General features: G+C 42.4%; 1 protein-coding gene across 1 annotated transcript in view; it reads right to left on the reverse strand.

The window, feature by feature from the left end:
- The window catches only part of RECK (reversion inducing cysteine rich protein with kazal motifs), a 75,391-nt gene extending 72,094 nt beyond the window's left edge, over nucleotides 1–3,297 (reverse strand). Inside the window, exon 1 of the mRNA XM_068553395.1 lies at nucleotides 3,152–3,297. Coding sequence (XP_068409496.1) covers nucleotides 3,152–3,251 — 100 coding nt within the window. The 5' untranslated portion in view covers nucleotides 3,252–3,297. The remainder of the gene's footprint in view (nucleotides 1–3,151) is intronic.
- Nucleotides 3,298–13,645: the final 10,348 nt, after the last annotated feature.

Below are 13,645 nucleotides of genomic sequence, written 5' to 3' on the forward strand. Positions count from 1 at the left end.
TAAACTGTCATATCTGGTCTATCACCAATTCTAGCTCTTTGTACAGTGTGGGCCAAGATAGTTCTTAGGGAAGAGAATCTGCTTCTTATTACATTCCTCCAGATAGGCGGTTGCTTTTTCTAACTTAAAATTCATTACATTCTTTTTCAGGATTCTAGGCTGACTATTACATAATTTCTTAAATGTCAACTTATTGAAACCTAGCCCTTAATGTTACATCTTTCTCTCTTTTGTACTATTAGAAAATATCTTAAATAGAAACAGAGCTAATATCAGGTGCCATGACACACAGATCCTGAGACTGCAGCATAGGGTTCCATCCCATCCTCCAAAGGGAACACCAGAGGTGCTGGGGAGGAGAGCTGGGGGTGTTGAGGAGACCAGAAAGTACACAGGATAGGAAGTGTGGCATTACTCCAATGAGGAGGGTGTGGCCAAACTTCACAGGAGATAATAATAATTGAGCAAGTCAAATGATTCCTTCCCTCACCCCCTCTCCCCCAACAGGAACAAAAATCTGCAAGTCAGAACAGATGAGACTTGTGAAACGCTTTATACCAGAGGAGACAGGAGTACCCGACTTTGGATGGGGTAAGGAGATGGGAAAGAAGACTGTCTGAGCAGGAATACAAGTCAGGCCTTCAATGAAATACAATTTAATATTGTGTTCTTAATTTTTGTTTAGGATTGAAGAACGTTTTCCACAGTTTATACAAATCCACAGTGGAAGCCTTTGTCCATTGTATTACTCAATGTCTTTTATGTAAGGAACCAGGCAATATATGCCTAAGAATTTAGTAAAAGGAACAAATCTCACTTTTACATCAAACTTGGAATTTTTCTTCTTACTAAACAATGCAAACTCTACATTGTCATGGACTTTTTGAACTGGTAGGGCCTTTAGAAATCATCTAGCCCAGAATTTTCTAAAGTGTGCTTTAGGTGTTATGAAGAAAAAAAGAGTTCTTTAAGCAAACAACTTTCTTTCTTTCTTTGCATAATAATTTTATTGAGATATAAATCATGTTAAATTAATAAAACAAGGAGGCCATTAGACTGAGGCGGCTTCAATGCCTCAGTAGCCTACCTAAGCAAACCAAAACCTAAGGCTATAGTGCCCCAAGGTTAAGAAATCAGAACCCTAAGGACAATCAATCACAAACAGCCACCTGGACTTTCCCAAATAAGGCACCTGCTCAAGCTATAACCAACCGAATATTTCCTTGCTTTGTTTCCACCTCTTCCATAAAAGTCCTTCCGCTAGCTCCTGTTACTTCCCATTTGGCACTGCCCAATTCAAATCAATTTTTGCTCAAATAAACTCTTAACATTTTAATATGCCTCAGTTTATCTTTTAACAATCATATACCACAAAATTCATCCTTTTAAAGGCACAATTCCGTTGTTTTTAGTACATTTACAGAACTGTGCTCACCACTTTCCAATTCTGAACATTTTCATCACCCTAAAAGAAACCGCATACCCATCAGCAGTCAGTTCCCCATTTCTCTATTCTTCCAGCAACAAGTTTCTTTACTACAGGAATCCTTGCGAATTATTATGAATCTAACGTGTTTGTGAATTTATAAGAGAGGGGTACAGTGTACAGTGTTTCCCAACCTTAAGAGCTAACATTTCAGTGCTTACTATATGCTATTCTAAATGCTATACATGTATTACCGCAATTCTCACAATAAAATCCATGAGAATTTCTGTATACAATAAATGTGGATATTAAAGCACAAAGAGACTAAAGCTAACTAATTTGTTCAAATATTCTTAACTATATTCTACCCTACTATCTCCCACAGAATTGACTAGTTGTAGAATAAGAATGGACGACTAATTTTCTAATGAACCATAACTTTGAAAGTGCTTTAGTTCAATTTCTTTAACTTAATGAGAAAAATGGGACCCAGAAAGGTAAGCTGATTTAGCCACGAATACACAGCATTCTGTCTCTCTCCTTTGATTTGTCTAATTGACAGCTTGTTAGAATCCAATTATAATTAACTATCTAACCCCAGGTTCCTGACAATCCTCTCCCTTCTTTAAATACTCTTGACTGAAAAAAAAAACAAAAAACAAAAAAACTTTTAACATTGTAAGCTACCTTATAACCTTGAGACTGATTTTGCTCTTTCTAGGTGTGTCTCCCTGTAAGCAATGCACTTCTCCACCACTTTTGCATGTATAAATCCCAGCCATCTTTTAACATCTAGTGCAGTTGGGGCATCACTCAATTTTCTTCCTACCCTAGGTGGACATCATCCATCATCTCTCTCCCTCTGTGCACTCACAGCCCTTCATCTCCTCTGGACCCTTCTGCCTTGAATTCGAGCTGCTCATGTTTTGTTGCACCCCACCTCCTAGCCAGGGCTGCTGGAAAGCAGGAGATGGCAACAACTCCTAAAAGCCCAGCACGTGAGAGACACTCAATAAGCACTGAAACAGCTTGCTATCCACTCGTGGTCTAACTCCTCTAGAGCAAGAACAAAACTTTCCTCAAGCCAGTCAGCCCCCAAAGAGACAGTTTACTGATTTTTAATCTGTCTCCTGCCAGAGCCCAGCGCTGTCTTGGACACACAGCATACCCACAGCGAACGGCAGCAGAATCGGATTTAGGAGGCTTGGATCTACTCTCTTCTGAGACTTCAGAAGTCAGGCAGGCTGCAGGGCCCATCAATGCTCGCTGCCCGAGGTCGGCCTTTCTGAACCGCGGGTCAAGGAACAAGCAGTAATAACTGGCCAGGGCGGGGGTAAGGCGGCGGCACCTCAGAAATCCCATCCAACCCTCGCGACGATCCTGGGCAAAGGCATTTCACCCTCTTCGGACAGATACCCGAGCCGGGTGAGGGGATAAAGGGCTGAGCTGGGGGCCCCTGCTCGGTGGGTGACAGAATAAGGCCTCGAACCCGGGTCACCGCTCCCAGTTCAGCAGATCGGGGAGGGGAGAGCGAGCGTGGAGAGGGGTCCTGCTCGTCCCGCCTCAGCTCCTCCTGCAGCCTGCTGGGACCTCCGGACCCTGGGTCACCGGACTTGGGCCGGGTCTGGGGGTCGCCGGCACCCCCGCCCCCTGCCCCGCGCCATCTTGGAGCGCTGAGGCGGCCGCTCCGGACCGCCCCGAACCGCTGCTCCGGCAGTTACTCACCCGCACTGCCCGGGTCCAGGCCCCCTGCCACCTCCGCGACACCCGCCACGGCCAGGAGAAGCAGTAGCGCGCCTCGCGGGGAGGCCCGGACGGTCGCCATGTCCGGGCGGGGGGTCCGGAGCCGCGGGATGCTCGGACCCAGCCTGCCCGCCGCCGCAGCTCGCGGAGGCCCCGCCCCGGCGGCCTGGGCCCTTGGTGATTGGCTGCGGCGCGCTGAAGCCCCGCCCCTCGGCCGCACAGACTTTCCAAAACCTGCTGGGGGCGGGAACCTGCCCGAGACCCGGGCTCTTTGTTAAGGCCCAGCTGTGTGTCGGCTTCTGCCGCGGAGTACCGCAGTCAGCGTTCTCCAAGAGTGGAGTCGCAGGATGTCAGAGCTGGAACCGCCCTTGGAACGCCTGGACCTCCCGAGGTTTGCAGATGTGGTCACTGAGGCTCAGAGAAGAGACCATCTGGTCCAGGTCACACTGCAAGTTCGCCTGAGAACTGGGGCATAAGCCAAGGCTGAACCAAAGGGACTTGTCCCTTTCACGTACCTTCAATGGTCTTAATATCCTTTCTGCCAGACGCTGCCTCACACCCAAAGAAGGCGTGCCACCCGGGACAACTCCTGAAATTGCAGGGAATCTGCCGCGGACACGGTCCCCTGACAAGGGCCCGAGGCACGAGTTCGCCACCAAAGCTCTTTGGCACGTGTAGCCTCAATGTCTTTGATGTTCTGGGTACCTATTCCTATCAGGAAAATGTGGGGAGAGGAATGCTTGTGTATCGAAATATGGAGAGCCTTGAATGTCAGGTTGGGTTTAGACTTTTAAGAGACAATTTGGAGGTGGGTCCCCACTCCACCCCTTATCCCCACAGCTCCTGTGGGGTATGTTTGAGAGGATTCACTTGCTATCAAAGCGTTTTCCACCACTGTCCCTCTCTCCCTCCTCCTCTCCCTCTCTTTTCCGTTCGTGAGTTATGTTAATAACTTTTTCCGTTCCCCTTCCTTTTTAAAAAAAACATAACCACAGTTACATTTTAAAATACCTAATGTTAAATGTCCAGTAAGTTTACATTTTCGTTATTGTCTCATAATTTCCTTTTACAGTTTTTCAAGTTCCAACCAATGTCCATATACTGAAGTTGGTTTGTATGTCTTTTAGGTCTCTCTCTATTCCCTCTCTTTTAGGTTTACAAAAGGAAAACATGAATAAGTTACAATAATCTTTCTAAAACATTTGCTGTGGCAACAATTCTCTTGCTTCTCTGAGAGGCCGCCTCTTATAAGATAGAATGATGTACAGTTATTCGACGTGGTGTCAGAGGTTCTCAGCATTTAGACCCAGTCACCTTTACCACTTCATCCCACCTTACTCCCCACTCCTCCCCAGGAGAGAAGAGTCAAAAATCCTAGAGTTGCACTAATATGGTAGCCACTAGCCATATGTGGCTGTTGAGTACTTGAGATGTGGCAAGTCCAAGCTGACATGTGCTGGAACCAGATTTGGAAGACTTAGTATGAAAACAAGAATGTAAAATGTTACTAACATTAATTTCACCTTTTTTTTTTTTTTTGACTTGTTTTTGCTTTACATAGGCTTTATTTTTTAGAGCAGTTTTAGGTTCACAGAAAAAGTAAGCAGAAGGTACAGAGATTTCCCATATACCCCCTTTCTCAACATAACAACATACGCACAGGCTCCTCCACTATCAACATCCCACACCACAGTGGTAGGTTTGTTGCAACTGATCAACCTGCATTGACACATCATTATCACCCAAAGTCCATAGTTTACCTTAGGGTTCATTCTCGGTGGTAACACATTCTGTGGGTTTGGACAAACGTATTACAACATGTAGCCACCATTATTCTTTTTACTTTTTTAATGTGCCTTTTAGAAAACTTAAAATTACATATGTGGTTCACTCTGGCGTTTACATAGTTCTATTGTACAGTGCTGGTGTAATTATCTTTCATTCTAAACAAAGGTTAATGCTTAGAGGTCATCTTTAAAATGGCACTTTAAAAAAATGTTTCTGACCAGTGATTTTGTCCTGAGCTCAAAAACATCTTTCTGTATTTTAGATAAATAAACCCCATCAAATCTGTTGATTCATCTTTGTGTAGTATAATTTCCCCATCATTTTACTTTTAAGTTGTTTCTTTATATTTAAAGTAAGTTTCCTGTAGAAATCATATAGTTGGTTGCTTTTTTTGTTTAATTTAATCTGACAATTTGTCTTTTAATTGGAATGTTTAGATCCTTTTGATTTAATATAACTATTGATATGGGTGAGTTTAAATCTATCTTGCAATTTGTTTTCTATTTTCTCCATTTGTTCTTTTTTCCTTTTTTCCACTTGTCCTAACTTCTTTTAGAATAATAAAGCGTTTGGAGTGTTGTTTTTATGATTTCATTTTATCTCCTCTATTGGCTTATCAACTCTACTTCTTTGCTTTATTTTTCAGTAGGTGCACTGGGGTTTATAGTATACAGTTTAACTTATTACACTCCACCTTCAAATAATAATCACTTCATGTCAAATGTAAGAACGTGACACCAGTATACTTCCATTTTCCCCTCCCATCTTTTGTGCTAATGTTATCATACATTTTGCTTCCACACACTGTTATTATTTTGCTTTAAATAGTCAATTATTTAAATAAGAGATTATAAAATGAGAAACAATGTGTTTTAAACTTATTTATTTATTGGCTGCGTTGGGTCTTTGTTGCTGTGCGCGAGCTCTCTCTAGTTGTGGCGAGCGGGGGCTACTCTTCGTTGTGGTGCATAGGCTTCTCATTGCAGTGGCTTCTCGTTGCAGAGCACAGGCTCTAGGTGCGCGGGTTTCAGTAGTTGCAGCATGCGGGCTCAGTAGTTGTGGCTCTTGGGCTTAGTTGCTCCACGGCATGTGGGATCTTCCCAGACCAGGGCTCAAACCCGTGTCCCCTGCATTGGCAGGTGGATTCTTAACCACTGCACCACCAGGGAAGTCCCAACAATGTGTTTTATATTTACGCACATGTTAACCATTTCTAATGCTCTTCATTCCTTTATGTAGCTCCTTCTCTCTAGTATCTAGAGGAAGAGAAACATTTTTATTAAGAACATGGCAAGTTTTGCTGATTTTAATTAACTAGGACCCCATACATTGGTTTTTGGAATTTATGCACAGTAAAATCCTGAAGTTAATCTTTAATGGAAATAATTTTTCTGGGTTTATTTAGCCTAAACACATTTTCTTATCACAAACTGACCTATCTTGATAAGGAATAGGTCCATTTTGAATTCTTTAAGACTTTATATATAAAGTCTTATATATATATATATATATGTATACACACACATATATATGTATACACACACGTATATATGTATACACACACACATATATATGTATACACACACACACACACATATATATATGGTGGGCCAATTTTTTGAAATATTAATATATTTTAAGTATATTCCCAGTAATTTCTTTACTAAAACTAGACATGAGAGCAAGGCATTCATTTCCTCAGGGATGATTATTAGAGTAGAAAAGTAGACAAAGATGATAATTCCTAGCTTTTTGGTTTTAAAAACAAGACATCTGAAATTCCCAGAGACAGTGGTTTTAAGAGTAAAAGCTTTTGAGATATCAGAACCTAGCCCAAAAGGCTGAGGGCGTAAAGTATTTGTCTGAACAATGGACTTGTAAGAATACCGTGGTCAGTCAATACAGTCCCTCCACCCCCATCAGTCCCCAACAACTTGATTCCCTGTGATGGGGGAGGAGGAGAGCCACTGGAGAAGGGAGGCTACTGTGGGCTGGGACACAGAACCTCAGAAAGGCTTGAGAATATGAGATAAGAGGGGATCTGAGCCTCGTTTCCCATGGAGCTCAGGGAAGTGACACACCTCATGAAGTTCCCCTGCACTGAGCATGATGGGAGTGTAGAGGAGAAATGGCTGCAGGTATGTACTGTTCCTCGCTCCCCACCTAAAGTGACACAGAAGAGGAGCTCAGTGTTTTCTATGCCCTTTGAGAGGGGCAAGGCAGGAGCTGAGAAAGCTGAGAGCCTGAAGAGGCCTCAAGATCAGAATGAGAAGGCTGTAGCTGGCATTTGCATGGTCTATACACTGGACACCAGGTGAGAATGCAGGTGTCAACAGGGATTGATGATGACAACTGAGGACCAGATGTCCTGCCTTCTTCCTCAGTCCCAGTTGGTGGGTTTGACTCCGTATTTTCCTCTCAAAACTCGGGGGGCGGTTCGGGAGAGGCCTTGACTAAGCTGAGATCCTACTGAATTGACTGAGATTAAGTTTTAGTCATTCAGCAGGAAGGGGACTTGTAGAGACAAGTAGCTGTCCATCAAAGTTGTGCAGCCCTTCTAGAAATTGTCGCTTGGAAGCAACTGCCCAGCCAGAGCAAACATTTTCTAAGTGCTATCATGTTCTCTGTTAATTTACTAACTGTGAATATGGCCTTGGAGAACAAAGGATCCCATGACTTGGAGCAGAATCGGTGTATCTGAAAGCCCCGTTGGCCCCTATATTGAGATCTCACAGGAGGGAGAGAAGCCCTAATGCCAAGGCATCCAACACCAACACGTTATAAACTTTAGCATTGTGACCTTAGTCTATGATACTGGTACAATATCCTGCCAGCCTCCAGTGAGCCCTCTAAAGATATGAGCTTGTGAGTATGAAGTTGTCCCCATTCTCTACTTTCCTTGCCTGCTTATTTCAGTAATTTTCAAACTTAAAAAATATTATTTTTATTTTTTAGCAGTGGAATCCTTTTTCCAACAAAATCTTACAGAGTTCTGCCATACAAAATAGAAAAAAGCTGTGTTTTAGTTCTACATTTATTTTCTAAGTTCAAATTTATAATAATTAATAATAATTAACTGGTTCAAAGATAATAAATGAGACTTCAAAGATAATAAATGAGACTTTGATGAACACAAAAACTTGAAATCTGGAATTATGTATGATAACTGCAGTCACATCAGTCTTGGCTTCCATTTCTGTATTTTGTTTTGGTTGCCTGCTATAAGAGAAAATCCTGATTGATACAGATGAGTAGTTTGCAAAGGGTCATGTTTTTTGAACTAGCCCACCTTGCAATCTCAGACTACTCTTTGTTCAAATTAAGATGGTACCTTGAAAAAGAAGTACTGAGAGATTTTAATTTCAATATTGACTCATGAACACTCATGTCCATACCAAAACCTGCACACGGATATTTATAGCAGCTTTGTTCATAACTACCAAAACTTGGAAGCAACCAAGATGTCCTTTAATAGGTAAGTGGTTACATAAACTGTGGTACATCCATACAATGGAAGATTATTCAGCAATAAAAAGAAATGAGCTATCAAACCACAAAAAGACATGGAGGAAACTTAAAAGCATGTTACTAAGTGAAAGAAGCCAATCTGAAAAGCCTACATACTAAATGATTCCAACTCTGTGACATTCTGGAAAAGGCAAAATTATGGAGACAGTAAAAAGATTAGGGGTTGCCAGGGGTTAGAGGGGGTGGGAGGGATGGAGAGGCAGAGCACAGAGGATTTTCAGAGCAGTTAAAGCATTCTGTACAAAACTATAATGCTGGATACATGTCATTACACATTTGTCCAAATCCACAGAATGTACACTAAGAGTGAACTCTAAACTATGAAATCTGGGTGATGATGTGTCAATGTAGATTCACTGATTGTAACAAAGATACCATTCTGCTGCTGGATGTTGATAGTCGGAGAGGTTGTGTGTGTGGGGGGACTGGGTATATGGGAACTCTGTACTTCCTGCTCAGTTTTGCTGTGAACCTAAAACTGCTCTAAAAAACAAACTGTATTGATTTTTTAAATGCCCGTTAGACATTAAAAATAAGAAAAAATATTGATTTACTAATAAGTTTGGATAACTGCTCAAGTTCCTTATCATAAATGTAGTCAGAGAAGTAACACCCCAAATGTATGGTTAATCCCAATACTATTTACAATGAGACATTATTACTGTGTGACCAGTTACATGTTTCCTTGTTATTGTGCAATTGGCTATGACACCATGATGAGAACATGTACCAAGCAGATGCTTCTGAGCCTTGCCTGACACTTAATTGGGAACAGTGCACATTTGTACTCCCTGGTACAATTATAAATGAGCAGTTGAGCGTAGGCTTGGATTAGGGAAAAGATCAGTGCAGAATTACACTTTTTCTAATCAAGGACACATTTAAAGAAGATAAAATAAATATGAAGAGATGGCAGGAAAAGATTTATTCTGAGGTCTATGCAAAGGAGTCAACTCAACAATACACATGCTATTGTGGTAGCGGCCTCTTGTGTGCCAAAAATCAAAACGTAAGTTTGCATGTGTCCATGGTCTTACTACATATTAAAAGTCATTTAGAATAGATATACATATATATAAAAGAAACTCAAATCAAATACTTGCAGAACCCAACAAACCTCCATTTGGGAGAAGTTTGATTCTTGTTTGATCAGACCATATTATTCAAGAGTTTTGTGCGATGTATGTTTGAATATGTCTATTTTAATTCTGATAACCCTCTTTCTCTTCCAGAATAGTGAATCATGCCCTCTTCCCCAGCTGGAATAAATATGTCATTCTGTTCTCTTTTTGTTTTGTGTGATCATGATGGTGTCTTATGTTTAATTCTAATCCATCCTAAGTTTATGGTAGCGTGTGGTGTGATGTATGGATTAAAGGCAAACCTTCATTCAATTGAATGTTGCTGCTGTCCCACTATTTATTAAAAAGTGGTTCCTTCTTCACGCCATTAATTTTGACCTGACATCTATGTATTAAATTCTATAGTTGGAATTAATTTTCTGGTATCTCTGATAACCACTGATTTTACAAAACTTAAAAATAGCCAGTAGTGTATCGTTCAGTAATTGTTACTTTGTAATAAGTTCAAATCTGGCAGGAAGACTCTAACATCATTACTTTCAAAAGATCCTTGTATTGTTCAATTATTCTTTTTTTTTAACAATTAACTTTATTTATGTATGTATGTATGTATGTATGTATGTATGGCTGCATTGGGTCTTCGTTCCTGCACGCGGTCTTTCTCTAGTTGCGGTGAGCAGGGGCTACTCTCCATTGCGGTGCATAGGCTTCTCGTTGCGGTGGCTTCTCTTGTTGCGGAGCACAGGCTCTAGGCACGCGGGTTTCAGTAGTTGTGGTGCGTGGGCTCAGTAGTTGTGGCTCACGGGCTCTAGAGTGCAGGCTCAGTAGTTGTGGCACACAGGCTTAGTTGCTCCGCGGCATGTGGGATCTTCCCAGACCAGGGCTCGAACCCGAGTGCCCTGCATTGGCAGGCAGGTTCTTAACCACTGCGCCACCAGGGAAGTCCCGTTCAATTATTCTTCACTAGCAATTTATGTAGTTCGGTACAGTTTTCTGGGGAATTTATTTATTGTTTGTTTATTTTGGCTGCGCCGGGTCTTAGTTGCAGCATGTGTGATCATTGTTGCGGCACTTGGGATCTTTAGTTGCAGCATGCGGACATTTTAGTTGTGGCATGCATGTGGGATCTAGTTCCCCTAACCAAACCCAGGCCCCCTGCGTTGTAACACGGAGTCTTACCCACTGGACCACCAAGGAAGTCCTGGCTTCTGGGGAATTTAAAACACTAAATAACTTTGTTTCTTTATTTTTTTTTAAAGATTTATTTATTGATTGATTGATTACTATGTTGGGTCTTCGTTTCTGTGCTAGGGCTTTCTCTAGTTGCGGCAAGCGGGGGCCACTCTTCATCGCGGTGCGCGGGCCTCTCACTATCGTGGCCTCTCTTGTTGCGGAGCACAGGCTCCAGACGCGCAGGCTCAGTAGTTGTGGCTCACGGGCCTAGTTGCTCCGTGGCAAGTGGGATCTTCCCAGACCAGGGCTCGAACCCATGTCCGCTGCATTAGCAGGCAGATTCTCAACCACTGCGCCACCAGGGAAGCCCAATAACTTTGTTTCTAAGCCCAGGTTTCCTATTGGCCTTACCGCAGACACAGTGAAATTTGAATCATCGTTGGGGGGGAGGGGTAGAGACCAGGAATATGCATATGAAAGAAGTTCTATTTGTTACAATTTGAGAGTTTCCCCCTTAGAAATTAAGGCCATTGTTTTGTATTTATACTCTCAAGCCCCTGGTCAATCACTCCGCCTTCCTTTATACTCCGACAACATGCATCATTTTTTCCTTGACACAGTCTGTCATGTCTGGAATTATGTTTTTTCCCAATTATTTGGTACTTGTTACTACTGCAAATAGGATATTATTTCTGTTTTGTTTTGTTTTTTTGTTCTATACTGATGGTATATAGGAATACAATTGATTTTTGAGAAGTTATTTCTGTCTCCTTAGCTTTTCTGAACTCATATTACTGATAATATTTTTCTGGTTAATTTTTAGAAATACAATTTTGTTTTCTGCAAAATTTGACATCCGTTTCTTTCTCTGCTATATATATGCCTCTAATTTTGCACTTGACAACATTGTTTTATCTATTTGCACTTGCACTTGACTGCACTTTTAGAGCTATTTGAAGTGGGAACGGTTGGTTTCTGGTCTAGCATGGAAGAAGCTTGGAAGACACCACTCTGTACTAACAAGTGAAAAGCTGAACAAACTGATAAACCAAAAATTCTTCTTAGACCTGTAAGAGCAGAGAGGTCAGAGGGCAAACTGCTGCCCCCAGAGTGCAGAGAGCAGCCTCGGTTGCCGATGCTGGAGGACTTGGCACACGCAGGAGTTGCTTCCCTGACTCTCCCTTCAGACCCTTGGCCCTAGTCGCACATCTTGCAGAGCCTGCTACTCAAAGTGTGGTCCGAAGGGCAGCAGCATAGGCATCACCTGGGAACTTGTCAGAGATGCAGAATCTCCAACCTCACCTCAGACTCAGTGAATCCGAACTGGCATTTTCACAACATCCCCAGGTGAATCAGGAGCACGTTAAAGTTCCAGAAGCGCTGATCTCAGGAGCTTGCAGAATGTCCACCAGATGGCGGGTTTGCAGCAGGCACAGGTATCCAGAGCTACAATCAGCCCACCCAAGTCTCCTTCAAATAGTGCCCTAAGTGGCCTTAGAAATTTGGAGCCATTGCTCTTCATCTGCGAAGGATGGGGAGAGAGCCCAGAGGAGATCCCTAATCAATGAGCGGCAGTTTGTGGGGTGTGAGCCATGAACTACTCCTCTCTGGGCTTTCCCCAGGTGTTTTTACACACACTGTCTAGTGAGAGGGATGGGCCATAAGCTCTTATTTTACAGACAAAGGACTTAAGGTCCAGAGAGGGAAAGACACTTAGCCAAGCGCTCAGCAGTGGCAAATGGTGTTGGAGGTGGAATTGGAAGGCCGGTTTCTGGCTGCCTGGCCTGGGCTGAGAGCACCTCTAGATGGACAGGGCAGGATGGTTCAGCCCCAGTCTATGCTGACCTGGGTGGCCTGCTTATCCCCTTCCCTGTCCTCTCCCACCCAGCTGCTCTTTGAACAGCTATCTTGTTTTCTCTGGGAGTACTAGAAGCAGCTGTTGTAATAATACAATAATTTGGAATGTTAATGGGCTTTTCCCAATACTTAGGGTTCTGGACTTAACCCCCAGGGGAACAAAGCATCAGATTTAATTGGGAACAAACAGGACAAGCCATGGTCCCCAGACAGTCCCCCTGGGAATCTTGATGGTCCCTGAGTCTATGGCCAGGACCAGCTATGAGCCACTGACTCTTCAATGAACTTTCATCCCAATCTATTTAGTTTTGTTTTTTCAGTTATAAGAACAAAGAGTCAGCTTCTGGTTGCAGAGGATCTTAGATTTCATTGGCATAAAGTAGCTATGATGTGACGTCACCATGGTTATGCACAAAGCCAACAACTAGCCAGCATTTCTAGAAATGCGAAGCTCTTTCCTTCTAGATTCTTAGATAGAAGATTCCATTGCCTATGTAACAAGGGGAGGAGGGCCAGTTTACTTTTTAGTCTTACTCACATGGTCCACAACATGAACCTTGGGAGACTCCCTTCTCTACACTGGGCTCCCACTTCCCCAGGAGGACACTGAGGAGTTTGGAGATCATGTGTTCTGGCAGTGTGGAATTCCATGACAGTCACTCAGATAGGTGTTCCTTTTTTTTTTTTTAATTTAAATTTCTTTTTTAAAAAATTAATTTTTATTGGAGTATAGTTGCTTTACACTGTTATGTTAGTTTCTACTGTACGGCAAAGTGAATCAGCTATATACATCTACATATATCCACTCTTTTTTGGGTTTCTTTCCCATTTAGGTCACCACAGAACACTGAATAGAGTTCCCTGAGCTATACAGTAGGTTCTCATTAGTTATCTATTTTATACATGGTATCAATAGTGTATATATGTCAATCCCAATCACCCAATTCATCCCACCTTCCCCCCCTTTCCCCCTTGGTATCCATACGTTTGTTCTGTACATCTGTGTCTCTATTTCTGCTTTGCAAATAAGATCATCTATACTATTTTT

The sequence above is a fragment of the Eschrichtius robustus genome, chromosome 10 (genome assembly GCF_028021215.1).
Source record: "Eschrichtius robustus isolate mEscRob2 chromosome 10, mEscRob2.pri, whole genome shotgun sequence".
NCBI lineage: Eukaryota > Metazoa > Chordata > Mammalia > Artiodactyla > Eschrichtiidae > Eschrichtius > Eschrichtius robustus.